At 41.1% G+C, this 25,737-nt stretch overlaps 8 protein-coding genes across 8 annotated transcripts; 4 read left to right on the forward strand and 4 right to left on the reverse strand.

Annotated features, from left to right (window-relative positions):
• Positions 1 to 550: 550 nt before the first annotated feature.
• BCR41DRAFT_352236 (hypothetical protein) lies at positions 551 to 3,418 on the forward strand. Its single transcript, XM_022023925.1, has 4 exons — positions 551 to 1,210; positions 1,299 to 1,365; positions 1,691 to 2,214; positions 2,419 to 3,418. Exons 1-4 carry the CDS (start codon positions 637 to 639, stop codon positions 3,411 to 3,413), a joined length of 2,160 nt encoding a protein of 719 aa, XP_021882152.1. The 5' UTR covers positions 551 to 636; the 3' UTR covers positions 3,414 to 3,418.
• Positions 3,419 to 3,633: 215 nt separating this feature from the next.
• On the reverse strand, positions 3,634 to 4,938 carry BCR41DRAFT_386011 (cyclophilin-like domain-containing protein). Its single transcript, XM_022027744.1, has 2 exons — positions 4,750 to 4,938; positions 3,634 to 4,601 (listed from the first exon to the last, which is right to left on the reverse strand). The coding sequence occupies exons 1-2, from the start codon at positions 4,851 to 4,853 to the stop codon at positions 3,812 to 3,814; spliced, it is 894 nt and encodes a 297-aa protein (XP_021882153.1). The 5' UTR covers positions 4,854 to 4,938; the 3' UTR covers positions 3,634 to 3,811.
• Positions 4,939 to 5,964: 1,026 nt separating this feature from the next.
• BCR41DRAFT_421594 (hypothetical protein) lies at positions 5,965 to 7,219 on the forward strand. Its single transcript, XM_022030052.1, has 2 exons — positions 5,965 to 6,995; positions 7,113 to 7,219. The coding sequence occupies exons 1-2, from the start codon at positions 5,985 to 5,987 to the stop codon at positions 7,158 to 7,160; spliced, it is 1,059 nt and encodes a 352-aa protein (XP_021882154.1). The 5' UTR covers positions 5,965 to 5,984; the 3' UTR covers positions 7,161 to 7,219.
• Positions 7,220 to 7,904: 685 nt separating this feature from the next.
• On the reverse strand, positions 7,905 to 9,340 carry BCR41DRAFT_46056 (hypothetical protein). Its single transcript, XM_022030862.1, has 3 exons — positions 9,049 to 9,340; positions 8,801 to 8,961; positions 7,905 to 8,697 (listed from the first exon to the last, which is right to left on the reverse strand). The coding sequence occupies exons 1-3, from the start codon at positions 9,250 to 9,252 to the stop codon at positions 7,974 to 7,976; spliced, it is 1,089 nt and encodes a 362-aa protein (XP_021882155.1). The 5' UTR covers positions 9,253 to 9,340; the 3' UTR covers positions 7,905 to 7,973.
• BCR41DRAFT_46053 (hypothetical protein) lies at positions 9,216 to 12,351 on the reverse strand. The gene is made up of 7 exons (XM_022030861.1): positions 12,051 to 12,351; positions 11,848 to 11,894; positions 11,601 to 11,693; positions 11,398 to 11,475; positions 9,700 to 11,253; positions 9,386 to 9,578; positions 9,216 to 9,276 (listed from the first exon to the last, which is right to left on the reverse strand). Coding segments are annotated over exons 1-7 (2,178 nt in total). The 5' UTR covers positions 12,262 to 12,351; the 3' UTR covers positions 9,216 to 9,274.
• A 2,626-nt stretch (positions 12,352 to 14,977) lies between these two features.
• Positions 14,978 to 15,655, forward strand: BCR41DRAFT_352241 (hypothetical protein). The gene has a single exon (XM_022023926.1). It carries the CDS (start codon positions 15,097 to 15,099, stop codon positions 15,571 to 15,573), a length of 477 nt encoding a protein of 158 aa, XP_021882157.1. The 5' UTR covers positions 14,978 to 15,096; the 3' UTR covers positions 15,574 to 15,655.
• Positions 15,656 to 15,675: 20 nt separating this feature from the next.
• Positions 15,676 to 19,714, reverse strand: BCR41DRAFT_352243 (hypothetical protein; the record flags this gene model as incomplete). The annotated part of the gene is made up of 6 exons (XM_022023927.1): positions 19,513 to 19,714; positions 18,659 to 19,398; positions 18,198 to 18,284; positions 17,255 to 18,062; positions 16,504 to 17,070; positions 15,676 to 16,415 (listed from the first exon to the last, which is right to left on the reverse strand). Exons 1-6 carry the CDS (start codon positions 19,517 to 19,519, stop codon positions 15,679 to 15,681), a joined length of 2,946 nt encoding a protein of 981 aa, XP_021882158.1. The 5' UTR covers positions 19,520 to 19,714.
• Positions 19,715 to 20,938: 1,224 nt separating this feature from the next.
• Positions 20,939 to 24,084, forward strand: BCR41DRAFT_352248 (major facilitator superfamily domain-containing protein). Its single transcript, XM_022023928.1, has 7 exons — positions 20,939 to 21,511; positions 21,679 to 21,715; positions 21,843 to 21,982; positions 22,158 to 22,334; positions 22,480 to 23,232; positions 23,387 to 23,604; positions 23,758 to 24,084. Exons 1-7 carry the CDS (start codon positions 21,321 to 21,323, stop codon positions 23,919 to 23,921), a joined length of 1,680 nt encoding a protein of 559 aa, XP_021882159.1. The 5' UTR covers positions 20,939 to 21,320; the 3' UTR covers positions 23,922 to 24,084.
• Positions 24,085 to 25,737: the final 1,653 nt, after the last annotated feature.

The following is a 25,737-nucleotide window of genomic DNA, read 5'->3' on the forward strand; positions in this document are numbered from 1 at the left end:
TATTAATCGCTCCGTCATTTTGATTATTTGGGCAGTCAAACAGCACCGCCACAGCCTGTGTGGCTAAAAATAACCCCAAAAGCGCACAGTTGTGCATTCATGATTCTGACCCATTCTCTCTGCCAGGAGTACAAATAAAAAAAATAAAAAAAAATAAGAGCATGAAGAAAGTTGCTCGTTCTTTTTTTTTCTTTACCCTCCAATCTTTTTCTCCCTTTCTTTCTTTCTCACACTCGTTTATTTTTCGCTGTTAAACCACCCTTTAATCCTTCTCGTTTCCCTTCCTCCCTTCCTCCATCGAACGCGCAGAAAGGAATAAGGTAAAAATAACAGAAACTTTAACCAGGCCGAAGAAAAAGGAAAAGGATCCTCACTCCTCTCATTTTCTCTTTTTCTTTTCTTTCTTCTCTTTCTGTTTTGAATCTCAACTGCTCTCAATCATTCATTTACCCGCTTTGCTCTTTTTTTTTCTTCTTTCTTTCTTTCTTTCTTTCTTTCTTTTACAGGGCCATCACACATCTCTCTTTTTCTCTCTCTCTCTTTCTCTTTTTTTTTTTTTTTCTTTTCTTTTCTTTTCTTTCTTTTCAAACACGCATACACAAATAGCTCTCTCTCTCTCTTAGATTTCCACAATAAATGGCTGCCAACGGCGACGTTCCTCCTCATATCGCTCAACAGCGTCAGCTGTACCATGCAGCCCTTCAGAAGCAAAACGGAGGTGGTGGATATTCGCCTTCTGCTACCAATGTAAACGCCTATAGTGGCTACGCACAACAACCTCCACAGAACCAACAGGGATATTATCAGCAACAAGATCCCTATGGCGGCCAACAATATCATCAGCAATACCAGCAACAACAGCAGCCATATGACCAATATGGTGGCCAGCAGCAACAGTATTACCAGCAGCAGCAGCAATACCAACAGTATCAGGACCCACAACACCAACAGTATCAACAACCGCCGTACCAACAGCATCAGCAACAACAGCATCAGCAATCACCTGTTGGAGTCCCTGCCACGGTCTCAATTCAGCCTCTCTCTTACAACAGGAACAGCAGCGGCAGTGCTACTGCTGCCCAACAACAGCAATCACCACCACAACAGCAACAACAACAACAACATCCTGCTGTTCCTACCCAGACACAGATCCGACCTCCTGCTCCCACTTTGGGTGGTGAATATCCTCTTCTGGTCGCTATTGATTTTGGTAAGTCTTAAACGTCCAAAGAATTCACACGTTATCAAAAAAAAAAAAAAAAAAGGACCTGTGTCTAATATATAACACTTAATAATAGGAACAACATTCTCGGGAGTGGCATATGCATTCAAATCGAATGGAGATGTTATTGAGATGACTACATGGTAATTTGTCATTATTAATCTGTCAGCGAAATGATGATTGTTCATTGGCCTTCTTTTTCCTTCTATTTGACCAAGAGCGTGGGCGGTATTCTTGTTGTTGACTCAGCCCTTGCTCCTGAATTTCAAGCATTGGTGTGTGTGTGCACTGAATGTGTGTTGTGTGTGCAGTGTGTGTGTTTAGTTTTGGGCTGTGTGGGCATCTATTTGACATTTATTTGCCCCTCTCTCTCTTTTTTTTTTTTTTTTTTTTTTCGGAGTATATCGACTTAGCTGATGAGCCTAGACTGATTAGTTGTTTTTTTCGCTTATTTGTTCTTAACACTAGGCCTCAGCAGGCTAACTTGTACGGAAAAGTACCGACTGTGAGTGCATACAGTAAAGAGAATGACAAGATGCATTCATGGGGTTATGCAGCCAAGGCAGCCATGTTGACGCCTGCTAGTCGCAACCTGGATCTCCTTCAAAAGTTCAAGTTGTTCCTTGATAATGATTTGGCACCTTATCTGCCACCTTTACCCAGGACTATCAACCCTCAGAACGCCATCAGCGATTATTTGCGAGCACTCCACACTCATGCCATCGGTGAAATCTTCAAGAACACAGCTGGAGGCGTGGTCTTTGACCAGTCCCATATTCAATACTGTCTTACAGTCCCTGCCATGTGGACAGACGCTGCCAAGGGTGTGATGCGTCAAACAGCTATTCAGGCAGGATTGATTCAACCCAGCGATCCAGCTCACCGTCTGCTCTTGGTATCGGAACCCGAAGCTGCAGCCATGTATTGTGAAAAGAAATGTGAGCAGTTCAATTTGCGTCATGGAGACCGATTCATGATTTGCGATGCTGGAGGTAATTTTTTTTTTTTTTTTCACATACACAAAACATATACACTTGTACACATACACAGAAGCTTTGTTTACTTTGTTTCTTGTATGTACAAATGTTGCACATGTAAACTTGTATAATTGATTTCATTGATTTCATCAAACTCAAACCCTCTTTTTCTGCATGCATCTTCCATTTTTTTTTTTTTTTTTTTTTTTTTCATATTAGGTGGTACGGTTGATTTGATTGTCTTTCAGGTTGATTATAGTACGGGATCGCGTCGCTTAGTGGAGGTCACCCGTGGATCAGGTGCCAGCTGTGGATCAGGGTTCTTGGATGAAAACTTCTCAATGTTGGTCCGTCAAAAGTTGCAGCGGTACGACCTACAACCCAAGGCATGGGCTCAGATTATGGAAGAGTTTGTGTTCATGCATAAGCCCCAATTTGATGGTGATGACGATGCGTTCATTTCGATGCCAGCATCTGTTGCCAACTTGGTGGATTTGGAAATGAGACTCGAGGATGGTCTGTTGGCGATTTCAGCACAGGAGATGCGAGAGTTGGTCTTTGACCCCGTTGTGAATCAGGTCCTGGGTCTGATTGATGGACAACTAAACCAATCACAGCAGTGCTCTGCCATCTTCTTGGTCGGTGGTTTTGGTTCTTCGCCATACTTGCATAAGCGTGTTCAGCAAGAGTTTGAGAATCGTGTACCCTTGATTCGTTACCCTCCACGTCCAGATCTGGCTGTGGTTCGTGGTGCGGTCTACCATGGATTGACCCACCAGCCCGTCCAGGCTCGTGTGGCCCGTCGTTGGTATGGTGTCGACACCACACGCCCTTACAAGGCAGGCGATCCTGTAGAGAAAAAATATATGCAGGATGGCAAGTATCGTGTCCGAGACGGATTCTCGGTTTTTGTTCGCCCAGGTCAGTCGATTGGTGTGGATGAATGTATTAGTAAAAAATACATCACTCACAAGTACCCAGAGCCATTGTCATCACCATTGTATGTCTACAATGGAGAGGATCAACCAGAGTTTGTGGATTCGCCTGGAGTCCAAAAGCTGTGTGACTTTACGATCCCATTGCCCCATATGCCTGGTGCTGCACCTGGAACGCCTGTTATTTTCACATTGAGGATGTATTTTGGATTGACGGAGCTGAGGGCGGAGGCAGAATTCCAGTCAGGAGAGGTTATTTCCACTTTGTGTCAGTTCTAAAAAAAAAAAAAAAAAAAAAAAAAAAACCTTGAGTTGCATTTAATTAGTAGTACAGACAAACATTCACTTGAAATTGTAACAACAATAATAAAATTAAATAACCGCAATAAGCTTTCTCATTTCTTAATTGTTCATGAGAATTATGAACCATTCATACTAGCCAATAACAATGTAAATGACGATGCAATTATTGAGGTCGAATTGTCTATTGGCAACACTTGATGGGGAATTATATGAACAAATGTTGTTCAAATATATTTTATTAACATCGAAGCGAAACATGGTATATTTGGGAAAGACAAACAAACTATGCAAATGTGTGAATATGTTTGTGATTTGGTTGGAATGTACTCTTTTTTATGTTGTTGTTGATGCTGTTGCTGTCATTGCTGCTGCAGTTATAACTCCAGACGTCCACATCCAATAATGGTTATAGCCTGGATAGGTCGCTCCTCATTATCGGTTGGGATCTTGTTCAATTTGTCCAGCAATGCAAATCCATCGACGCCTGTTCCACCTATGCTGCTTTTTCTGGTACTGCCATTGGCGCCGCTACTACCATAGTCATTGCCTTGAGTTGTCCCTGCTGCAGCCTCAGTCGTTACATCTTCTACAACTTCTCCAAATGCCACATAATTTCCTTCCAAAGCCTTTATCCATCTAGGTCCTTCTCCAATTGTCAAAAAGAATTGTGACCCATTTGAATTCTTGCCTCGGTTCGCCATGGCCAAGACACCTGCCTTCTTGAAGACTCCTTTTCGAAGACCATGGCGTTCATCTGCAAAAGGTTTTGGGTTTTCGACCGAAGGGAAACTTGAAAAGCCACCGCTGCCATCATTCTTGGTGAAATCACCTCCCTGGATGATATGGTCCTTGATGAGACGGAAGAATCGAGTGTGGACATATGTAGCCTCATGGACCTTGTTTGTGTAGGTTGATTCCACAAAATTGAGGAAGTTCTGAGTAGTCTTAGGACAGCCTTCATGATCCAATTTGATGATCAAACGACCACCGGGTAAAGGTGCAGGTTCGTTCAAGGTAATGGAGCCGCCTTGAGTCAATACTGGGTTAGAATCATAAATCTCTTGAAGGTTTTGTTTATCTTCAAATCCAAGTTCTTCCAAAGTCATTCCAGCGTAGCCGTATAGGGAGCCATGTGTGGCAAAGAAGGCCTGTCCACGGCGATAGCTTTATTTATTTTGATTTGTATGTTTTTTAACGTAGTTTGAAAAAAAAAAAAAAAATGAAGAGAAAGGCACAGATGGGACATAGAATATTAATACACGTATGATATAACATTAATATGGACAAGAGCCAAACATCATAAAAAACATACAGATCCCATGAAGTAGCCTTGTATTCTTGATCACCAATCTCAATGTCAAGATAGACAAAGACATCTCCGCTGTTATTAGATGCAGTTGAATTATTGTTGGCCATTTTTGAGACAGATCCTGCTGAAAATGTAACTGAATGAGAATGGGAATGAGAGAATGATGATTTAAATGAAAAATTATAAAAAAACATTAAATACTCGAGATTGTAACACTTGCCTGCTGACTGAGGTCATTTTCATTTAAAATGTCTCAGTTTCATAACCCCTGAAAGGGGGAGATTCAAAGCAACATCGCATTATCGTGGATGACTTTTTGCGTCAAAAGACATGTTTGGATACAGCAAGATGCTGAGCTTATTTTAAACATCCATCATCACTCAGGGGACAATGAATAACGGAATATCACAACAACAATGACTTCTGACATCTATGGACACCATATTAAGTCGTCCCTTCTTAGTGTGCTTCGATCATTTTGAACCGAGACTCTAATTAAATTATGGAGCCGATCAAAAAAGCGCGGTATGATGTAGTGTGGCGTAGCGTGGCACTTAAACAATTCATAATTACAGTCAGAATCGCCATTAATTGCGGAAAATAATCTGGAAATAGCACTGGAAGATGAGGCAATCATGCCTGCTAATATAAACATTGTAGCACCCTGTCAATTCCAAAACAACAAAAAAACCGTAAGCTCTTTAGTTCGCTTCGCACTTTTCCTCCTTTTCTTTTCTTTTTTTTTTTTTTTTTTTTTTTTTTTTTTTAACAGTGCATGCATATATCATTGCCATTTATGTCAAAAGGACCATTTGTTTGAGTCTAGGTCTAGCCTCATTTCTATTTCACAAAAGTCACCAATGTCTTCCTTCTCCCACCCTTCGCTCGTATATCCTTGTATTTCTAAACGTGTAATACAGAACATGAGCGAGATGTGTGATTTTTATTTAATAAACCGTCCATTGCCCCTCCTCCTCCCCTCTTTCTGACATCAACATCATTTTATCCACTTCAAATGTTTGCGTGCTAATCGATAAGGTAGATTCTTGTTACAATGGTCGTACAACAATAATGCCCTTTTGCTTTGGCGTAATTGTTTTACTATTGTGGCATGTGAAGTGATCGTTTGACGCGCGCCTGTCACGTGATTTTCCCCCCTACACTTTCATACAACAAATGAAATGCCCACTTTCATTACAATCAATGGAACAAAACTAGAAAAAAAAAAAAAAAAAAAAATGTCAAGGATCTATACCTTGGGAATACGAGTTTTCTCAAGGCTCAGCAACAGAGCACCAACACCACTGTCATCTTTGAATGAGGGAGCGTCATTTACTAGAATGAATCATGTTGCTAATTCCAACTCATTCCCCTTTTTCCTTCGCGGCAATAAACCAAGTATCAACCAGTTTTCAAAGATCCACACGATAGCAATGCCATGCTATCACCATCATTCAAGGCAGTTTTCTACTCAGCCATCCATTCTATCTTCCCAAATACCTCCGTCTTCTCCATCCCCATCACTATCAACAGATATTTTGAATTATCAGAAACTTTGCACCCCTGATCATCTTGCTGCAACACACTTTGATCTCTCTCGAATCAAAGATCCTAAAGAACGAAGTCAGATCTTGCAGGACTTCATCCTTGTACCTGATTATCTTTCTTCAACAGAACATGATATGCTTGTCGATGCCGCCGTCAGGAAATTGAAGCGCGCTCTTGGCAAACAGATTCGATATGAGGATGGACATTTCGATGGCGTCATTACTCGATACCGTGAATGCTCGGCCTCAGAATGGGGTAGTAGTGGAGGCGCAGGCCCAGGTGAAGATGCACTCTCATCAACATCAACTTCAGCGATGGCTCGTCCCGAGAGAACGACCCCTCTTGAAATTATGCAATCTATCAAACGCGAGTTCTTTCCTCTACACTGGCATTGGGTCTCGCCACACATCTTGGAGCTCGAGTCTGAAAAGGGTGGGATCAAACCCCATGTGGATCACTTAGATGCTTCTGGAGAAGTCGTTGCTGGACTCTGTTTGGGTTCAGATGCTGTGATGGAGTTGATCCATGAATCCGACCCACATCACAAAACTTTCAGAGTCCTTTTACCTAAACGGTGTTTTTATTTCCAGCGGGGCCAGGTTCGATATCACTACAAACATGGCATCCCAATCGACCCACAGGACCATGCATTCAAGGGTAAGATCATTCCCAAGGAGAGACGGATTTCTATCATGCTTAGGGTAAGAAATAAAAATAAAAATAAAAATAAAATAAAAAAAAGTTGTCAATTTTTTTTTTTTTTTACTAACTCATGAGGCAATTTTCGGTTGCATTTGTTACGTTTGTTACATTTATAGAACGCTTTGGAGTCATCACCATCACACTCAGATAAATATAAAATGTAATAAATAATTGGTATCGTTGACGCGATGTGGGCTTTCTCTAATAAAAGGTCAATAGACAGGAAGCACTGCAACCGTATAAATATATTGATGTGTCTATAACTGTTATTGTCATTGGATTGTAGTTGGATGTCACGTCCAAAAAGTTACACTGACCTACAGTGGTGACCTTCTTTTTTGATGACCGTATGGGCTGTTGGGCCAGAGCCTTGAGAAGCCGAGCTCAACCAAAGCAGGGATCACTACTGATAATACCCATGTGTGATACTGCCAAAAAAGGAAAGTGATTAAGGAGGCGTCATGAAAGTCGAGTTCGCTGGAGCGACAAGGGCCGAACTCAATCACCAGACTAGGAATACTTTTCAGATCGACTTTAAAGACACGAAAAAAATATTTTTTCCATACATACACTCCAATACCCTACATATAATACAAAGCTTATCGCGGAGAGGAGAGGATGAGAAACATGAGAACGACAAGAGGGGATGGTGGATGCGTCAAAAGACTATCTTTCTTGTACATTGCTCGTTTTATTTAAGTTTATTTTATTTTTATTTTTTTGAAAAGTGCAAAACAAAGGTTCAATAACAATTCCTATAAGATGCAAGTGATATTAGACATGCCCAAGCTTCCATTCTCTAGATTGACGAGCCTGATGAATAGTGTAATTTTTTATTATCTGCGTGGGAAAGGGCGAGAGGTGGTAATACAAAGATATGTGCAAACGATGGATAGAAAAAAAAAAAAAAAAAAAAAAGCAAGTAAACTATATGTAGAAAAAGAAAGATCGGCGTCATAATAAAATCCCAAGCCGACCTACTTCTTTCGATTCGCTATTTTCTTGCCTTGACTTTTCGCGCTTGTCACTTTTGATGATGATGCCACTTGCGTGGTCACAGCATCGCTCTCCTCTGTATCTGTCACCGTAGTCACTTTGGACCCTTTTTTGGAGGGCTTACGCTGTGAGGCCCTCTTTTTTGGCTCAGCTTTATGCTCCACATCAGAGACATCAACTCCACTCTCAACAGTATTGACTGTCGCCTTTGACGTTGTTGCCACAGTTCTTACACTTTTTTTGGTTGCACGGACTACCCTCGTGACCTTGGTCGTAGTAGTCGATGGTGCCGTTTCAGTTGATTCTGAATTCGATCCGCTTCCTTCATGCGCTAGGCCTCGCACCCGCCTCTGAGTGGCTGTAGGTCGCCGACCGTCATGAGCTGATTTTGGCGATGAAGTTGAAGGTTCCCCCGTTTCAACAGAAGGGGAAGCAACGACTGGTGATAAACTGTCGAATGATCCTTTTCCAGATAGAGTCCCCTCTATTGCAGAGATGGAGCTAACAGAACGCGAGACAGGCTTTGGAGCTCTGGCGGATCTGGATGAAGTTTTGCCTTTTCTGGACTGTGGTTGTGATCGAGATAAGGCAGAGGAGCCTGACTCATCACTAGCTACATTACCTCCGTCATCTTCGACTTCGCCGGCAGTTGATACATCATCACCCACATCAGGCGGTGGTGATGCACGAGAGTCAATCTTATGTCTATAAGATAATAACAGAAGTTGGCGGTATGTTTATATCGTCAGTCATCATCTCAGATTTCATCGATTGTTTTCCAAAATAGGCTCTGACTTCTCCGACTTACGCCTCGAAATCAAGTTTTTGGTGTAGGATCGCGCTCAAAATGAATTCTCTCTTCACGACCTTGAATCCTTTCTTGATCAGGTCCTGGGTATTTTGGCAAAAGACATCAGGCCCAATCACAATAATGCTATCATCAACTACCTTGGGCTCAGACCTCAACACCTATCATTATCAATGTGGTATTAGACGATATTACTCTATTACTCTATTCTTAACAGATGCGTATAATACAGAGCATTTTTTTTTTACCTTTCCCCCGCATACTTCAATCATTGGCCGTATGGTACTTTCAGCCACCTCGCGAGTGATGTGGCCTTCTTCCGCACGAGCCTTATTAATTCCTCCTTTTACAATATAAAAACTGTAAAATCGAAACAATTCAATGCTGTGATTCAAATTGTCTTTTGCACGTGCACAACTCTCCGCTAGATTGAACCCAAATTTTTCTTCCATTCCAGAGTCTTTGAAGATATAGTCCTTCGCTGCATGATCAAGCAAAGAAAATAAAAATAAAAATGTGTGAGCATTACATACGTGATAGTCAAAAGCCAGTAGCAAGACTTTCTAGTCAATAGGTTGCATTTACATGGCTTAAACTCATGACTATTTTTCGAATCCTCAAGCCAATTCATTGTCACAATCGGGATGCCGCGTACGATAGCACACATAAATTTCGATGTTCGCGAATTGCCTTCAAAGACAAGAATCGTCGCCTCCTTATAGTCCTCCTTGTATGCTCCTCCAAGGCTCTCAATGGCCTCCGCCCACTTTTTCTTATCCTGAGAAGGAAAAAAAAAAAAAAAAAAAAAAAATCCAGAGATGTTTACCGGATTAGAATTTCTTCTGACGTTTGTCACCGGAAAATCATTCAATTGAATGGATCTCTCTCCATTCGTATACCTTGTCAGTCAGTCCTGGAGCACTGATCATGACCTTAGCCTTGTGAGTGTCCATATCTAGTGTCGATCGTCTGCTCATCATTCGAGATGGTGTGGCACGGACCTGGGTGGATGCTGTAGGTCTCTCGGCCATTGATTCTGTGGTTTCTACTTGGCTCTCGGTCCTAATGAGCTTGGATGGCTTAGGTGAGTCCCTCTCAGAATCGCTTTCGATTCCATGTTTTGGTGAACCTTCCTTTGTCCTTTGTGAAGTCCTACTTGATGGCCGTGAATGACCACTGCCCTCAGGGCCATAGCCTCTATCCACTGGGGCTTGTAGCGGCGGCGATGATGATGGGGTGGTCACAGGCTCCTGACTACCTTTCAGGATTGCTCGTGGTAGTCCCTCCTGGAGCTCTGCCGCCATAGGGTCGTCCTCATCGCAACTCAATCGTCGTGTTCTGTCGCCCTCTTGTCCATCCTCTGCAGTGGCAGCAATATGGAAAACAGAGTCGTTGTTGTTGTCGTCATGCCCTCCTGATCCAAAGGATCGATCATATGAATTAGCACGAGATCCTGATGCAGGATTGAGCTCCGCAGTGGAAGCTTGGGACACAGGTGCGTGCTCCGGCGTCTGAGGCACCTTGCCTTCCTCTTCGATTAATTGTGCTCTAGATTTCTTATTTTCTATTCCTTCCTGCCTAACCCGTCTCGCTTCGGTTTGTTCATCGGTCGGTGTTGCTGGAATCCTTTCGACTATACGACGTGTGGGCCCTGAAGCGGTTCCAGGTTCTAGCTCTAAAGATGGAGAATTTCTTGGCGATTGAGTAGATTGGGTCTCGGCATGGGTTGACTGTGTCTCGCATACTCTCCCTTGCTGGTAGTCTGCGGTCTCATCCTCGTGAACAGGTGCATTTCTTGGATGTGGTTGTAAATGAGGTTTCGCCATCGTATCAAGTTGCGTGTTTTCCTCTTGTTTAATTCGCACCTCGCTATAGTCTAGTGCAGGATCCAATATTTGAGTCGGAGCATCAGGATCTAAATACGCTTGAGTTGGCTCAAGAAGCTGAGTAAGCGCATCATGATCTGTCCTCTCAGTTTGATGGTCTTCAGAGACGTATGGTTGCGTTGGTAGAAGATCGGGGGTTGGAGGAACTGGCTCACGACGTATTTTGGTAATATCATCTGGAAGAAATCGGCTTGGTACTCTCGAATGTGAAGGCTCCTCTTCGCCTTCGCTATCGCTATTATCATCTTCATCTACATTCCCGTCTTCATTAGAGGCGGGAAGCCTGTCTGGGTCATAGTATTCATTTCTAATCTCATCTGTAGGCCTTTCCAGTTCCTGAGTTATCTCTGGAAGAGTGAGTGTTTTAGACATTGGCTCAAATTCATCGGGCACACTGTCAGTAGCGTCTGAAGCCAATGGTCTATCCTGAATAGGCACTTGGTGAGTTCCATCCAAATTTGTGATCGATGTATCGGGTTCTTCTTTTTTAATTTGCGAAGTCGACGCCATGGGTTGATTGCGAATCATACTTATTTCTCTCCCTATACGTGTCTGGCCCATAGCACTCTGAATGAAGATACGAAACCCAATACAATACAACATAACACAACACAAAAGCAAAAGAGAACAATAAACAAAGATATTAGTCTAGGGATACAGTCATTTGCTTTGGCAATAAAGAGAGGCGGTTGAAAACCATATAACATTTACCCGAGGCAATCCATATCTTCGATTTCGACCCAAATACGTACAGCTGAGCGTTATAAGACCATTTCCAATGCAGACTCGCTAGTGATGTTAGATGAAGGCACCGCAAGGAAGTTAGATGTTATAAACCACGTAACGCACTCTGAAAATGCTCAGTGTTGATTTTAATGAATGTCGAGAGAACTCATTAACTGTTCGCAACATACTCGGCTTTCTAAAAACTCCCATACATAGACATTGTTCATGGAGAGCCCATCACGTCCGTTTTCACCCATTATCACAGCATTAGCATCTTCAGGCTAGGTTTCGCGAGAAATATTAATGAGATATAATAAAAGAAAAAGAAAAAGAAAAAGAAAAAAAAAAAAAAAAATAGAAAAAAGGAAAGGAGTAGGTGAGCCTACGTAGCTAATGTGCTATCTTTTTCTAACTCTGCATGTGCGCGGCACTTACGCGCTCCACCGTACTTTTGATAAAGATCATGGGATCCTTAGTGCATGCTATGGTTATTTCATGAAAATTTTAGAGTCAAAGCTGAGTATTCGTATAACGAAAAAATAAAAAAAATAAAAAATAAAAAATAAAAGATAAAAAATAAAAAATAAAAATTGAGAAGTAGCAATTAGGACGCATGTAGGCTTCTCTGCTCTGCTTACAGATCAGAAAATGTCTTGACTTAATAATGGGATAGAAGTTCAGACTAATGTCATTGGGTTTTTCATTCGCTGGAATGAGACCGTTGTGACCCACAGTGTTGTCACCAGGGTATAATGGGAAATAAAGCTCCTTAGGTTGACCCGATAAATTGATGGCCACTTTTAGCTCAGCAAGAGGCCAATCTTTCGGAGATTGTTGAACCTCCGACATGGTATATGTGAACTGCGCGGGAGGAGGGAAATGAGTGTTTGTTAATGGACGAAAGAAATAGTGGCAAAAGAAAAGGGAAATGAAAGTGAAATGTGGAAGTGAATCCTCAGGGCTCGTATTAGAAGAGCTTTAAAAATTTCCAATGCCTCTGATACCCTTAAGCAGGATGTGCAGAGTTACGCCACCAATTTTTCTTTTTCTTTCCGAGCTAGTGACTAATTGGGTTATGGTTAGTGATTCCTGACAAAAGAGGCTGATAGGAGTCAAAGATGGGGTAAAGATAGTGTAGGTGTCTATTGAAGAAGACGTAGATGAAGAGCTTATTCTAGTGCGGGTGGCGTCTCTATTTGTACATAAATATGGTTATGTTAGCATGTCGTGATATCCAAGGACATGGGCTAGGCACTGGCACCTAAGCGATAGTTTTGAGTGGAAGTAGAAGTTAGACACAGTGTATCACGTATTTGATTTTTTATTATGCACTCACGAGCGGAAATCAATTCTAGGATCGAGGATGTTGTTTATTATAGGGGATAGCTATGCTCATCCTGTTTGCTTTCTCAATCCGGTTCGTTTGGAGCATGCAACAAGACACTGAAGTTTAGGGAGCAAAATATCTTTACAAATTTTATGGTCACTGTAGTAACATGGATTTATAGCACACACCGTCATCAGTCATGGGCAAAAAAAAAAAAAAAAAAAAAAAAAATAGCCCTGGTTAAAAACACTACGGCCACATGCCTTCTTCAGCCGTCTGGTCGATCTTGGTCGTCCTGGCTCTTAATATCCAGACAAACTCAATGGTCCGCTGCAACATTGAGAGATTTGTGATAAATCTTCAAGTGGTTGCGGTTGGTGCATTCCAGTAAAGCCTTCCAGAACTCTGGCGAAGCTCCTATTCCGGACAAGTGAAAGCTGGTGAAGATGGAGCTCTGGGCCTTGTTCTGGTTGATAAGGTCATGTGCGCCAATATATGATCTTAATTTTCGCGTTTTAAAATACATCTTTTGTGGAGACCAATTTCATTCATTTTTACGGCCAATTTCATTGTTTTCGACCGTAAAAACCACTGTATGTACATGTATACAACTGTCTCTCTAAAACAGATAGTTTACCATAATTTCGAACTAATAACCCCCACTGCTGTGCTTGCGTGTGGAATATATTTCTATATTGGACTGAATACTTTGATTCTCTAATTTTGATAAAATACTTGTTATACGTAGACCTGACTGTACTTGCTTGTCAATGCGATTATTCAGTACGACTTGTCCTGGATAGGCACCTGTTGAATTGGACCTTCAGAGCCTAGAACGTATGCCTTGATGAGCAAAAGAACGGTATTGCTCGAGCATATGAAAACTATGATCCTTTCACTTACAAATCTGTGAAGGGAGAGTCGATCTCCCCAACCATTGTTTACTCGAGCGCTTCGCAACGCTAACGCGACAACCCCCTTGCAGTCCTCACTGCTGCCGTAATGGATTTAAACTTTTCGGGCCGCATTTGAGATGCAATATGCATAAGTCACTTCCTACCGGTATTTTTAGTGGATTCCAGGAAGCTGGTGCGGTTGGTATGGTGGGAACTTCCAGTGACAAATATCTATGAATGCCAACAACACCATATCCTAGCAATCTGACCCTGCAATCAATCGTTGTTTTTTTTTTTTTTTTTTTTTTTTCTTTTCAAATCATTTTTTAGACTAGTATGGAGACTGACTCGGTAAAACACCTCTAGCAAAAAAAAAAAAAAAAAAAAAAAAAAAAAATCACGAAGGAGGTAGAAAACAATGGAGGTAGACACGTGGTTGTTTGTTTATCCTTACTCTGGGTAGGAGAAGATGAAAGCTGGGAAATGCGCAGAGCGGAGGCTATTTAAAGATGAATGTAGTGCATCGTGGTGATATGGCTTGATACATGGACCATGCTGATTTTTTTTACTGATTGATTTTTACTGATTGATTTTTACTGCTGGTTGATTTTTGCTGAATTTTTTTTATTAATATCCTTAGTATACAAATCGAGCAAGTTGGAATACCAGCATTGCTTCTACGCACTATAATAGCCAGTTGTTTCCTTCTCGTAGGAAGCTCAAAGAACTGGATCTGGCCTGCCCATGAGTCGATGAAAGCCAAATGGGCATATTTGCCCGTTTTACGATCTAGGAGATAGAAGGGCGTTTGTGTCTTTTTTTTTTTTTTTTTTTAGAATCAGATTCAGATTTGGCTTGGATGCTTTAAATGAGCATGGACCATATTTCTTTGCTCATTTACATGAATTTTCCAATCTGTTGCCACGATGGATTTGCAATAACCCCTTCCCCTTCCCCTTCCCGCTCTCCCTTCCCCTTATTTTGGTCATCGAAATTCTTACTGCTTAATTGGCCATAAACAAGATATAAAAAAAAGAAAGAGCCGAAGTCTTGGGAGTTGTTGACGAGCACCGTAACAAGTAACGCCCACAATCCTCTTTCTCGCTCTCAATCTCTCTCAAGAGCTGGATATACTTTTTCCATTCCGAATATTGACTCTACAGAAGCGGCATTGATTAATTGGTTGCAGTCGCTTTGCATAAAAAAAATAAAATAAAATAAAATAAAAAGAAGCACTGCATAAATCCTCACCAACATTCCTGTCATATAAATCGATCATCTGCCCTCCTTTTTTCTTCACTTTCCCCCAAACTATAACTTAACCATCAGCTTGCAAAAAAAAAAAAAAAAAAAAACGCCTTTCTGCCCTGTCTCTTCTTTTTCGTCCTGTCATTCATCACCCTTTAACCCTTTCGGTTCAATAAAACTATTCTTCTCTCCCCCTGTCCCTAGTCTCGCATCATGACTTCTATTATTTCCTTGCTTGTACTTCTGTTAGCTATTTCTACTCTCATCGTTCATCATCACATCGATGCAGCCCCTGTGCCTGTGTCCAGACCGTTGATTATACCCGCGTCTTCTGTTTCCATGCACAAGCGAGGCACACCGGCCTCTGATCGTCACTCACCCCCTTCTGACGTCTGTAATCGGTCTGGTGAAGAATCCAATCCGATCTGTAACGAGGACAACTATCAGCAGCCTGGCAGCGGTAGCAACGGGAATGGCTCCTCTGGGTCCTACCAACCGAATAATCCCAACAGAGGATCCAGTGGTAGCTATAACAATCCCAACAGAGGGTCCAACGGTAGCTCTAGTAACTCCAACGGAGGATCCAATGGCAACCATAACGGTTATGATGGATCGAATGGCAACTATAACAACAATGGAGGACAAGATCAACGCCAACGTCAGGAAGAAAGACGTGACTTGACCCAATAGGTCTCTTCTACTTTTGGCAAAGTTTCACCCTTTTCTTCATAATTATTAGAGTAATATCAAATAGAAAGAAATTATAGAACCTAATATAAAAATATATTTTACATTTTATTCGCGTGCTGTCTGGAAGAGAACCTTGTCCATCAATTGTACAAAGGGTGTGAGTAAGGTATCAATGGTTGGTACTTTAGGAATCTTTAAACCCATCTCTCCTTCAACATCATCATCTTCAATATTATCATCCTGGCCATGATGAGGGTGATGATAGTGATTATCCCAATTGATCATCTGGAACTCATCAACGTCCTCCTGTTGCATTCCCATACCCGTCAATTCCTTCGTAATCCGTTCTCGCTCTCTTTCTGCTGCATCGTTGTATCCCTCATCCATGGATAGACGCGGGGTTGCTGTAGCAGAACTATTGCCGCTACTACTTGTGTAGCCACCACCTCTTTGACTTTGACTAGCGCGGTCAAGCCCTGCCATACGACGAACTTGTTCACGTTTTCGATCCTTGACCTCAGTGAAATACGCTGTCAACTCCTGCGCCTCCTTTTGAACTTGATCCCATTGGGCTGCACTCACGTTCTCCTTCACAAATGCATCCAAATTAATACCAACGTGGAGCTCCTCTCCGGTCTTGTAGTCAATACGAACATGTCCATATCCAGTCCGCATGAATGTGATGACACTTTCGATCCACCCAAGCAAATCATGGAAAATCCCGTCGTCTTGCTTGTGAACCGCATGGACAAATTTATAAAAGGTTGGCAGGTGCTTACGGACGAGGTTTAGGTAGAGTGTCGCTGCGGTCGGCCCTGCGGCGCTTCCACTTTTCTGGTTATCTATAGTATCGAGATAAAATGTTTAGCATTTGGAAATGTTGTAATGTGTAAAAAGAATCATTGCCAATTTCTTTTGCTTTCAACATACTATTATCATTGAGCTCAGCCTGTTCAACAGTCTTGATAAGCTCATCTGCAAAATTCTTGACATCCATCAAACTATCGGCCACATTAGCTGCCTTGTAGACCTTGACTAAAGGTTCGTAAAAGATTGCAATGGCCTCCTTCAATATTTCACCCGTCACTCCTTGGAAAACCAAACTCATGAGCCGCTCTTTGTCACGAATACGAAGGTGCGCCACTAAAAGTTGTTGCAGCTGCTGGACAAGATTCTGTTCAGGTTCCTCAACCCCTTTTCCTTGATTGGCGTTTGAGCCTACGTTTCTACTGCTGTTTTGCATCATTTCCTCCATGCTACTCCTTGAAGAGCCACTACTGTGAGAGTCACTTTCGCTGGCATAGTCGCTTGTCCGATCATTTTCAAATTTACTCTGATGCCGCTCTCGTTTCAAACGCTCTTTTTCAAGTCGGTCATGCTCTAGCTTTTGCTGCGCATCCCAGACACGTTTGATCTGCATGGGCTCGAGTACAGGCTGGATCTGGTCTGACCGAAGCACGTCCATGACCAAACTTAACTCCGTGATGTCGTATGGCTCTATATAGCACAGGGGGGTTTTTTTTTTTAAAAAAAAAAAAAAAAAAAAAAAAAAAAAAAAAAAAAACGAAAAGAAAAGAAAAGAAAAGAAAAAGGAAAAGAATAATAATAAAGTTTAATAAAGCTTTTTTAGAAATGCTTCTTGTAAAATAATATAAAAGCTCTGTGGATGAAAAAGGCTTACCATCGTCTGGAAATATTTGACTGATGACCGATCGTGGCGCATACACATAGCTTCGGATCTTCTCACAAAGAGCTGGGTCCCCAATAGCTGTCTCAAGGTCATCAATTTCTTTCTTATACTCTGAAACTTCTTCTTGAATATTACCCGAGATGATGCGCTGCATTAGACTGCGAGTACCAAACGGTTGAGCCAAGAACAAATCCATGATTCCCTTCATCATCGCCATAGGGTTTGAAACCTTTAAGATCCCCCACATGGTTCTGTAAGGCAATAACATGTGTGTGCGCTTGAGCTGAGTAAAATTGAGCGTAGCGTCGTCTGAAGATGTAAAGACGTGATACAATGTGGATGCAAAATTCATACAGCCCCATTCAAAGACTGTTTGATAGAGGGGTGGCAAGTCATTGACATTGTCAAAATGCTTGAAAGCACTAAACAGCCGTGAAACTCCACCGGGTTGCAAGAGATCCAGCTTGATCTCCTTCAGCTGTGCATCCAGTTCATCCACTTTCTTTGCCACTTCACGATCAAATTTGGATTGTTGAGCCATGCGATGCTCGTCCAACGCTACTCGAGTCTGAATATCCTTGGCTTCTTCTTCTGTCAAATCAATTGCATCTTGTGTCAAAAAATCGACAAAGGTCTTTGAATCCGCAATCTCTTGGCTTACTTTGGCCAGATTACGAAGATAGCCTCGAAGACTAATCCTATCCTTTTCCCGTGTCATTTCCATTCTTGATACTCTTGATTTGGCTTCATACTTTGCTGGCGGCACTGGAAGCTCTTCATGTGGGAAATCGTGCCTCAACTATAAGACCGGGAAAAAAAAAAAAAAAAAAAAAAAAAAAAAGTGACAAAGAACAGGTGGTGAATGATACATTGTTAGATATTAATGTCACGGCTGGAGAAACAATTATGGTCAGAGTGTTCGAATGAAACTTACAGTACGATATAGTCTCCTGAAGCGCCCGTAGCGCCTAGCCACGACAGCCTCCTTTCCATCTGCGAACGTGGTTGAGATAATGAATTCCTATGTAACAAGTTGAAACAAAAACAAAACAAAAAAAATTAATGGCCTATCCTAATGTTACAACTAGTGATCCTTATCATAATATATTTTATAATATAATTGAAATATATGGTAAGGAACACTGGCGACATCCCACATGAAAGGAGAATAAAATAAGACCAAGCAATCATGCCAGGTGGATGCACGAAGAGAATAAAAAAATGTCTTAAAAATAAAACAAGAGAGCATGTTGATTTAAGGTCCACTGGATACTCCCAACCTCTTTTTTTTTTTTTTTTTTTTTTTTTTTTGGCTTTTGTCTCGGCGTTTTATAATGACAGACACACAGACTTTTTTTTTTTTTTTTTTTTTTTTTTTTAAAAAAAAAAACTTACGACATGCTCATGCTCACGGACACGCCTCTTTTCTTTTACAAGCCGCACTCCAATAACGTTGATCCGAACACCATGGATCATGGTGCTAAATGCAGAAGGGGAGGGAGATCGTGATTGAGACTGAGATTGGGATCGTAAAGAGTCCAATGATCCATCCTGAAGATCACGTTGATGTTTATTGTCCCGGTTACTATTACAGGAATCGAAAGCAAAATCTGAGATGTTTTGCTGCTGCTGTTGTTGTTCCTCTTGCTTTTTTCGCTTGGCGGTCTCCATCCGCTCTTGGCGTTCTAGTATGTCCTTTTTCTCCTTGGCACGTTGTTCGATCGTCTTGATGGCCATGCTGTACATGAGTACTAAGGTGCGTTCACCTTTGTTCTTGAGTCGTTTCCGACGAATCATCTCCTCACGTTCAACTCCATTACCGGCTTCGATCTTGGCCCACTCTTCCATAAAGCGTTGTATTTTTGGCCAAAGAGTAGTACCTTTACTGCTACTACTGCTGCTAAGGAAAGGAAATGGCACGACTATGGACTCAAAGAGGTAACGAAGGAATGGGGTTGTAGAGGTAGCATAATGTTCATCTTTGAGATCAAAGGGACCTCCAAGGTCTGGTAATGTTTCATATGGTTTCTTTTGAAGACGATTGATTTCGTTATTGATAAGTACGCCAAGGAGATATTTTTTAAGGTAGTGCTCCTGAAGACTTGACAGGAGTGCCTGATTCTGTGATGATGTGTCTGAATAGGTAAGAGGGAAGCAAGACGTAGAATGAGGTACATGTTAGGATACATGTTATGCTAGTGAGGTGTTGTGTCTCCGTCTGCAAGAGGGATAGAGAACTTTGCATTTACCGCTCATATTCTCTGATTTTTGTTTTTGAATGGCTAATTGTAATTATCGTATATGGGAAAACAAATTAAAATAAAAATAAAAAGAAGTTATATGAGAGTGAATAAAAGAAAAAGAAAAGAAAAAGAAAAAAGAGAGAGAGAGAGAGAGAGAGAAAGAGAGAATGGAATGAAGAAATGAATGTGAAGAATTGTGAAGAATTGTGAAGAAATAACTTAAACAAGGATTCATCGTTTAACAACGATCCTTTATTTAGATGTCCATTTAATTGTTCGGACTTTTGGGTTTTCTTTATTTGGTGATCAGATTGTGATTTCATTTTTGGTTGAATGATTTCATCAAGCCCATCCCAGGCTTTACTGCCAAATTCCATTCGATATCCGCTTACTATCCTCCTACACGCGCACATTTCACATGTGTGACTATTATAGATCTGAGGATTACGATGATGCTGCCTTGGAAAAAGTATAAAATAAAAACGCAATTGTCTGTCCATTTATTTTTCCTTTCTTTTTTCCAGTCTATGGTGAAACATTCCTTATTTCGAAAGAACCATCAGTTACATCACCACACGCTGTGCTAAGCTGTCTATGAAACAACCCAAAATGGACGAGTCGCGTCGAGGTGGACATTTCAATCCTAAATAATTTACCCATGTGGGATAATGACAGATATGGTTTTTTTTGTTTTTTTTCCCCCCTTGAATGAAATCCTTGCATATAAACACCTGCCCTGGTCTCAAAAACCAGCAAATGCTTCTTCAGCCCTTGATCCAAGAGTGGATTGGCTTAGGACTAAGAAGAGAGTCTCTTTTCAAATGCGTAGTACGTCTGTAAGAAACGCCTGGGACTGGCCTCTCTCTCCATTTCTTTTAGAGAAAGTTGGCTGTTAAGACCTATGAGAAAAGGGGAAGACTTTTGTATCCCTCAAAAACTTATTCGCATCGACCATCAAAACTAAAAAGATGGACCATACTCAGCATCTATTTGCCAGCATTACCTTTACCCATGTCCGATTACACTCCCTCAAACCACAAGAAAGACATACAATACCAATCATGTCCGCCCATACTTTCCGCCAAGTCCATGGTAGCTCTCTAGCATATAGTATACACATATACTTCGTTGTTATTTTATATTGCTCAACTCTCGAGGCTATACTTAATATGCAATGAAAGATTGAGGACATAGAAAAAGGCTGCTGCTCTAGGAAGGATATTGTAATTAACCAAGGATATCGACCGACAAATTTTGTTTCCAATGGAGAGTTTGTATATTCGGTTGGAAAGGCGTAAACATTTGTTTAAGAAACAAAAAAGAAGTTGGTCTGGGGTGCCAGAATGATTGGCTCGGAAAATTTTTTCGATATTTTTGTCTTTCTTTTTTCTCATGTTGTGCTCTACAAAGCGGGCATAGAAAAACAAGGAGCACATTGTCCCCACTTCACAAGCGCCATGCAAGTGAAGACAAAAAAGAAAGAAGAATGAACAATCTCAAAAAGTTAAATACTCCTGATTTTTCTTTTCTCTCGCTCTTTCTCTCTTTCTCTCTCTCTTCTTTTGCCTCTTTCCCACAGGTCGATATTTCGTCTCGATTCAGTCTGCTTCATCTATCCTCATTGTTAACCGAAACCATCCATTCCTCACTTGATTACATCCTACTACCTCTGGAAAGACTTTTTCCTCGACAGCTTCTGTGACAGACAAACAACAATTCCCTAACGCACTCTTGGCTCAAGTGGCGTCTGAATGTGCTTGTAACAGACCCACACGCACAAAATAATTGAAATAAAAAGGATAAAGCGAGATATCATGACAGAGACAGACAGGACAGACGACGCCTTGCAGATGGCAGAAAAAGGGAATATCGTTCCAGGGGACAGTAATGTGACAGCATCAACAGCTGAGGCAGCTGAAGCTATAACTAACGCTGAGCTGCCTCATGGGTATACGGACCAGAGCCGCGTGTTGCCACCCAAGGAGCTGGCGCTAGTGTTCCTTGGGTATGTGAATCTCGTATAGTTTCGCAAACATTGTCAGTATGGAGTCTTTTCCATGTGTTATTCTCCCATGGAATGTCATTGAGACGGAGAATGAAATACCTGTTTTCTGACTAAACCTTAAATATCTTATCTGATTGTTCTTTTCTCAATCGCAAAATCGCAACTAGCCTGTGTCTGGTGCTGTTCATGGCAAGTTTGGATCAGGTATGAACCCCATTCGTGGTAACCATTTCATTGATACTTTGGGCTCCATATCTCTCCATTTACGTGACCTTTAGATGATTGAATTCACCTTTCTTTTTTTTTTTTTTTCCTTTCTGCATGTTCACAGACCATTGTATCCGTATTAATTCCCACGTTGGGCCGGGTGTTCAATGCGCCACAATACATTGCCTGGGTAGGAACAAGCTACCTCCTCACAAATACAGCAATGCAGCCCCTCTACGGAAAACTGAGTGACATCTTTGGCAGGTAATGACTCACACCATACCACACTACACACTTTTTTCACACGCAACTGCCAATGTTAAAATTCATCAGCAGAAACCTAGGCGTTGAACTGCATATGGACTGACATTTAAATAATTATTTGCTTATTTATTTTCATCCCCCTCTTGTGCACATGGATGACGATCGATTCAAACAGAAAAAGTACAATGCTCGTGGCTATTTTTTTCTTCTTGCTAGGATCCTTGATTTGTGGCGCTGCTCCAACTATCGTCGTGCTTGTCGTTGGGCGTGGAATTGCCGGGTTGGGTGCTGGAGGGATGATTAGCTTGACCATGATCATCATCTCGGACATTGTCTCTCTTCGTGAGCGTGGGTAGGTCCTGTTGCTGGCGTCAAAAGGTCCTTTTGTTTGGAGGCGAAGGAGAGGAAGAAAGAGGGGAGGGGAAAACACTTCTAACCAACATCTTTTTTTTTTTTTTTTTTTTTTTTTTTTAAAAAAAAAAAAAAAATTACGACAGCAAGTACCAAGGTATCATTGGATCCATGTTTGGGATTTCAGCAGTGATTGGCCCTTTGCTTGGAGGCGTTCTAGCTGAGAATTCATCGTGGCGCTGGGCATTTTACCTCAATCTACCGATTGGGCTTGTTAGCACAGTCGCCTTGGTGTTTATCCTGAAATTACCTTCAGTTACAGGCACACGTCGGGAAAAGCTTCGCCGGATTGATTTCTTGGGCTCGCTCACGATTGTCACTGGCATCATCTGTGTCCTTCTCGCTACCAACTGGGGAGGTAATGAGTATGCATGGAACAGTGTCCAGGTCATTGTCCCTTACTGCGTAGGAGCGTTTTTCCTGGCCATCTTTCTCTTTGTAGAGGCTAAATTCGCTATTGAGCCAATCATGCCCTTCAGACTGTTCAAGAACCAAAGTGTCTGTGCAGCTTATGCGACCTCCTTTTTCATCGGAGGCGCATTTATGGGCGCCATTTTCTTCTGTCCCTTGTACTTTCAGCTGGTCATGCATGAGACGGCTACGAAGGCTGGGCTCCAGCTACTACCTTTGGTTGGAGGCATGATGATCGCAGGAATTGGTAGTGGTGTCCTGATCAGTAAGACTGGACGTTATCGTCCTTACATCTGGGTTGCCCTAGCCATCTACATTGCTGGTATTGCTCTACTTACCCTTTGGAATGAAAAGTCAGGCTTGAACGTGCAAATTGGGTTCCTTTTTGTTGTTGGTATTGGCCTTGGTGGTAGTATGCAAAGCATTGTGTAAGTTGAATATTGAGGTGCTCAAAGCTTTCGCTCATATCTAATGTATCTAATATATTTAATGTCTATGATGTCTGCATGGGAGATGTGAACGACTAACTCGTTCTATATTTTCTTCTTCCTTTATGGCTATATCTATCATCTATAAAAATAGCCTGGCAGCACAATGTGCGGTTGGCCAGGCTGACATCGCAACTGTGACCTCTATGGTCTCATTCTTCAGGAGTATGGGTGGAGTGGCGAACGTCGCTATTGGAGGCTCAATCATTAACAATGTCTTGGCTCAGAATAATGTTGACCCCAATAATTTTATGGACGTTCACTCTCACCCTGATAAATATGCTCTTGCAATCCAAGCGGTATTCCGACAATGTAAGTCGAGATTTTTTAAAGGGGTGTGTGTGTGGGGGGGGGGGGGGGGGAGAGAAAAAGAAATAAAAAAAAAAACTGGCAATGCTAACAATGGTGACAATAAATGATGTGGTTTTGTGGTTTTTTTTTTTTTTTTTTTTTTGTCTTTATTAGGTATCGCGTGGCCAACGTTAGCCCTGATTGCTTCACTTTTTCTAAAGCACCACGTTTTGCGCAAGACCGTGGGAAATCAACCAAACACCACAGAAGAGCCTAATGTTTCTTCTACCCCAGTGGTTATTGTTGATTCTCCTGTTCAAGAAGGAAAGAAGACGTGAAGGGCCTTTCCTTTCCCCCCTCCTCCTCCCTCCTCCCCCCTAAAAACTCCTGAACGTTCTTTCTTCTATGAGCGTCCGTCTGGATGCTCTTAAAGAATAAGAATAGGGAACAAGCTAAATAAGAAAAAAAAAAAAATACTCATTTTTAGTTATATTAGCAAACTCTACTATAATAATAATAGTTATAATATATAATAATAATATAAAATAATAATAACCAATAACCATAATTTACTTTTTAACATTATTGGCGCAGTACCTAAAATTTGAATCTCATGGTGGAGGGTACAACAGGCCGTTGGGTAAACGATCCACTTTCAATCCATCCCATGTAGGAACATTCTAACGGGACAAAAGTATTTAGAAAATAAAATAAAAGATAAATAAATAAATAAAGGAACGAGAAATGCGAGTTACCCCTGCAGCAAGGTTTCTCTTTTGTTCTTGAATGACAAGTTCAATTAAGAGGGCTATTGACAGTTAGTTTACGCTCTTTGCTCCTCTGTTCCTAAAAAAAACAACAACAACAACAACAACAACAAGCTTGTTATTATTATTATTATTATTATTATTATTCGTAGGGAGGTGACTTCATCTCTCTCTAGATACAAATAGTAGTATCATCATCAAGTTTCCCATATAACAATTATATCATTTCAAGAATGAACAATTAATTGCTTCTTTACATGTTTATTGATAGGTTTTTTTTTTTTTTTTTTTTTTTTATTGTTTACGTTTTTTATAATTTATAATTTATAATTTATAATTTATAATTTATAATTTATAATTTATAATTTATAATTTTACATTTTAACATTATACATTAATATTTTATATTCGATTTTATTTAAGCTTCGCCCAATTTTTTTTTTTAAAGATTGTGTCACTCCTCTCACCCACAGCCTCCTCCCAGAGTACGCGAAAAATAACAAAGAAAAAAGAAACAAACAATCACCACAACAACAATAACAATAATAATAGCATAATTACAACAGGAACAACATCTAACGTCAAGGAAAAAAAAAAAAAAAAAAAAAAAAAAAAAAAAACTCTTTTGTTTACAGCCACCATCTTAACCATCAACATGCTCAATCCCCTCCCTCACCCCTCATTCAAACTGCTAGTGATCTTCTCACGCCCATCTCTAATACTACTAACGGGCACTCGTGAGACATGAGCGATCTCATCTCCTTGAAATGGTGCAATAGGGTGCATAGAAGCAAAAAAAAAAAAAAAAAAAAAAAAAAGGGGGAGGGGGGGAGAGGGAGAAGGGTAAAAAAACAGATCGCCAAGAATGCCAATAGCAATATGATTACTAGATCCACAATTTATCACCAAGCTGACTTTGATTGATCGCTCTCGCAAGCCATACTCGTAAAGGCCCTATGACCCCTTTCAAAAATAAAATAACCCCTCCCATTAGCGGGACTGAAAGGATTGTTCATTGATAGCTCAGGGTATACATGCAATTACAGCCGATAACCTTTTATTCTTAATAGCAAGCACCTTTAACAACAATAGCAATATCACCACTAGTAGGAGCGGGAGTAGAAGCAAAGCAGAGCAAGAGCAGAGGTAGAAGCAAAGCAAGAGCAGAAGTAGAGGTAAAGCAGCAGAAGCAAATCGGAAGTGGAAGCAGAAACAGAATAAAGAAGCGTTTATTAATTCCGCAGACGCGTATAAAAATAGTCATGGGCGCTGGCGACAACGTATTCTCTAATAATAAAAACAACTAGAACAAGAACAACAACAACAACAACAACAGCAACAGCAGCAATAACAACAATAACAATAACGCCACATTACATTACTCAAT

The sequence above is a fragment of the Lobosporangium transversale genome (assembly GCF_002105155.1).
Source record: "Lobosporangium transversale strain NRRL 3116 chromosome Unknown BCR41scaffold_15, whole genome shotgun sequence".
Lineage (NCBI taxonomy): Eukaryota > Fungi > Mortierellomycota > Mortierellomycetes > Mortierellales > Mortierellaceae > Lobosporangium > Lobosporangium transversale.

Bases quoted from the DNA above. Each gene is read 5' to 3' on its own strand.
- BCR41DRAFT_352236 (XM_022023925.1), top strand. From the start codon at position 637: ATGGCTGCCAACGGCGACGTTCCTCCTCATATCGCTCAACAGCGTCAG. The intron at 1,211-1,298 runs GTAAGTCTTAAA...ACTTAATAATAG, and splicing joins TCTGGTCGCTATTGATTTTG to GAACAACATTCTCGGGAGTG. The intron at 2,215-2,418 runs GTAATTTTTTTT...TTTTCATATTAG, and splicing joins CATGATTTGCGATGCTGGAG to GTGGTACGGTTGATTTGATT.
- BCR41DRAFT_386011 (XM_022027744.1), bottom strand. From the start codon at position 4,853: ATGGCCAACAATAATTCAACTGCATCTAATAACAGCGGAGATGTCTTT. The intron at 4,602-4,749 runs GTATGTTTTTTA...AAATAAATAAAG, and splicing joins AAGGCTACTTCATGGGATCT to CTATCGCCGTGGACAGGCCT.
- BCR41DRAFT_421594 (XM_022030052.1), top strand. From the start codon at position 5,985: ATGTCAAGGATCTATACCTTGGGAATACGAGTTTTCTCAAGGCTCAGC. The intron at 6,996-7,112 runs GTAAGAAATAAA...TTACATTTATAG, and splicing joins GGATTTCTATCATGCTTAGG to AACGCTTTGGAGTCATCACC.
- BCR41DRAFT_46056 (XM_022030862.1), bottom strand. From the start codon at position 9,252: ATGGAAGAAAAATTTGGGTTCAATCTAGCGGAGAGTTGTGCACGTGCA. The intron at 8,962-9,048 runs GTAAAAAAAAAA...TGATAATGATAG, and splicing joins TTGAAGTATGCGGGGGAAAG to GTGTTGAGGTCTGAGCCCAA. The intron at 8,698-8,800 runs GTAAGTCGGAGA...ATTATCTTATAG, and splicing joins CAAAAACTTGATTTCGAGGC to ACATAAGATTGACTCTCGTG.
- BCR41DRAFT_46053 (XM_022030861.1), bottom strand. From the start codon at position 12,261: ATGTCGGAGGTTCAACAATCTCCGAAAGATTGGCCTCTTGCTGAGCTA. The intron at 11,895-12,050 runs GTAAGCAGAGCA...AAATAACCATAG, and splicing joins GTCAAGACATTTTCTGATCT to CATGCACTAAGGATCCCATG. The intron at 9,579-9,699 runs GTATACGAATGG...TTTCCTTCTCAG, and splicing joins CTCCAGGACTGACTGACAAG to GATAAGAAAAAGTGGGCGGA.
- BCR41DRAFT_352241 (XM_022023926.1), top strand. From the start codon at position 15,097: ATGACTTCTATTATTTCCTTGCTTGTACTTCTGTTAGCTATTTCTACT.
- BCR41DRAFT_352248 (XM_022023928.1), top strand. From the start codon at position 21,321: ATGACAGAGACAGACAGGACAGACGACGCCTTGCAGATGGCAGAAAAA. The intron at 21,716-21,842 runs GTATGAACCCCA...GCATGTTCACAG, and splicing joins TCATGGCAAGTTTGGATCAG to ACCATTGTATCCGTATTAAT. The intron at 23,233-23,386 runs GTAAGTTGAATA...CTATAAAAATAG, and splicing joins GGTAGTATGCAAAGCATTGT to CCTGGCAGCACAATGTGCGG.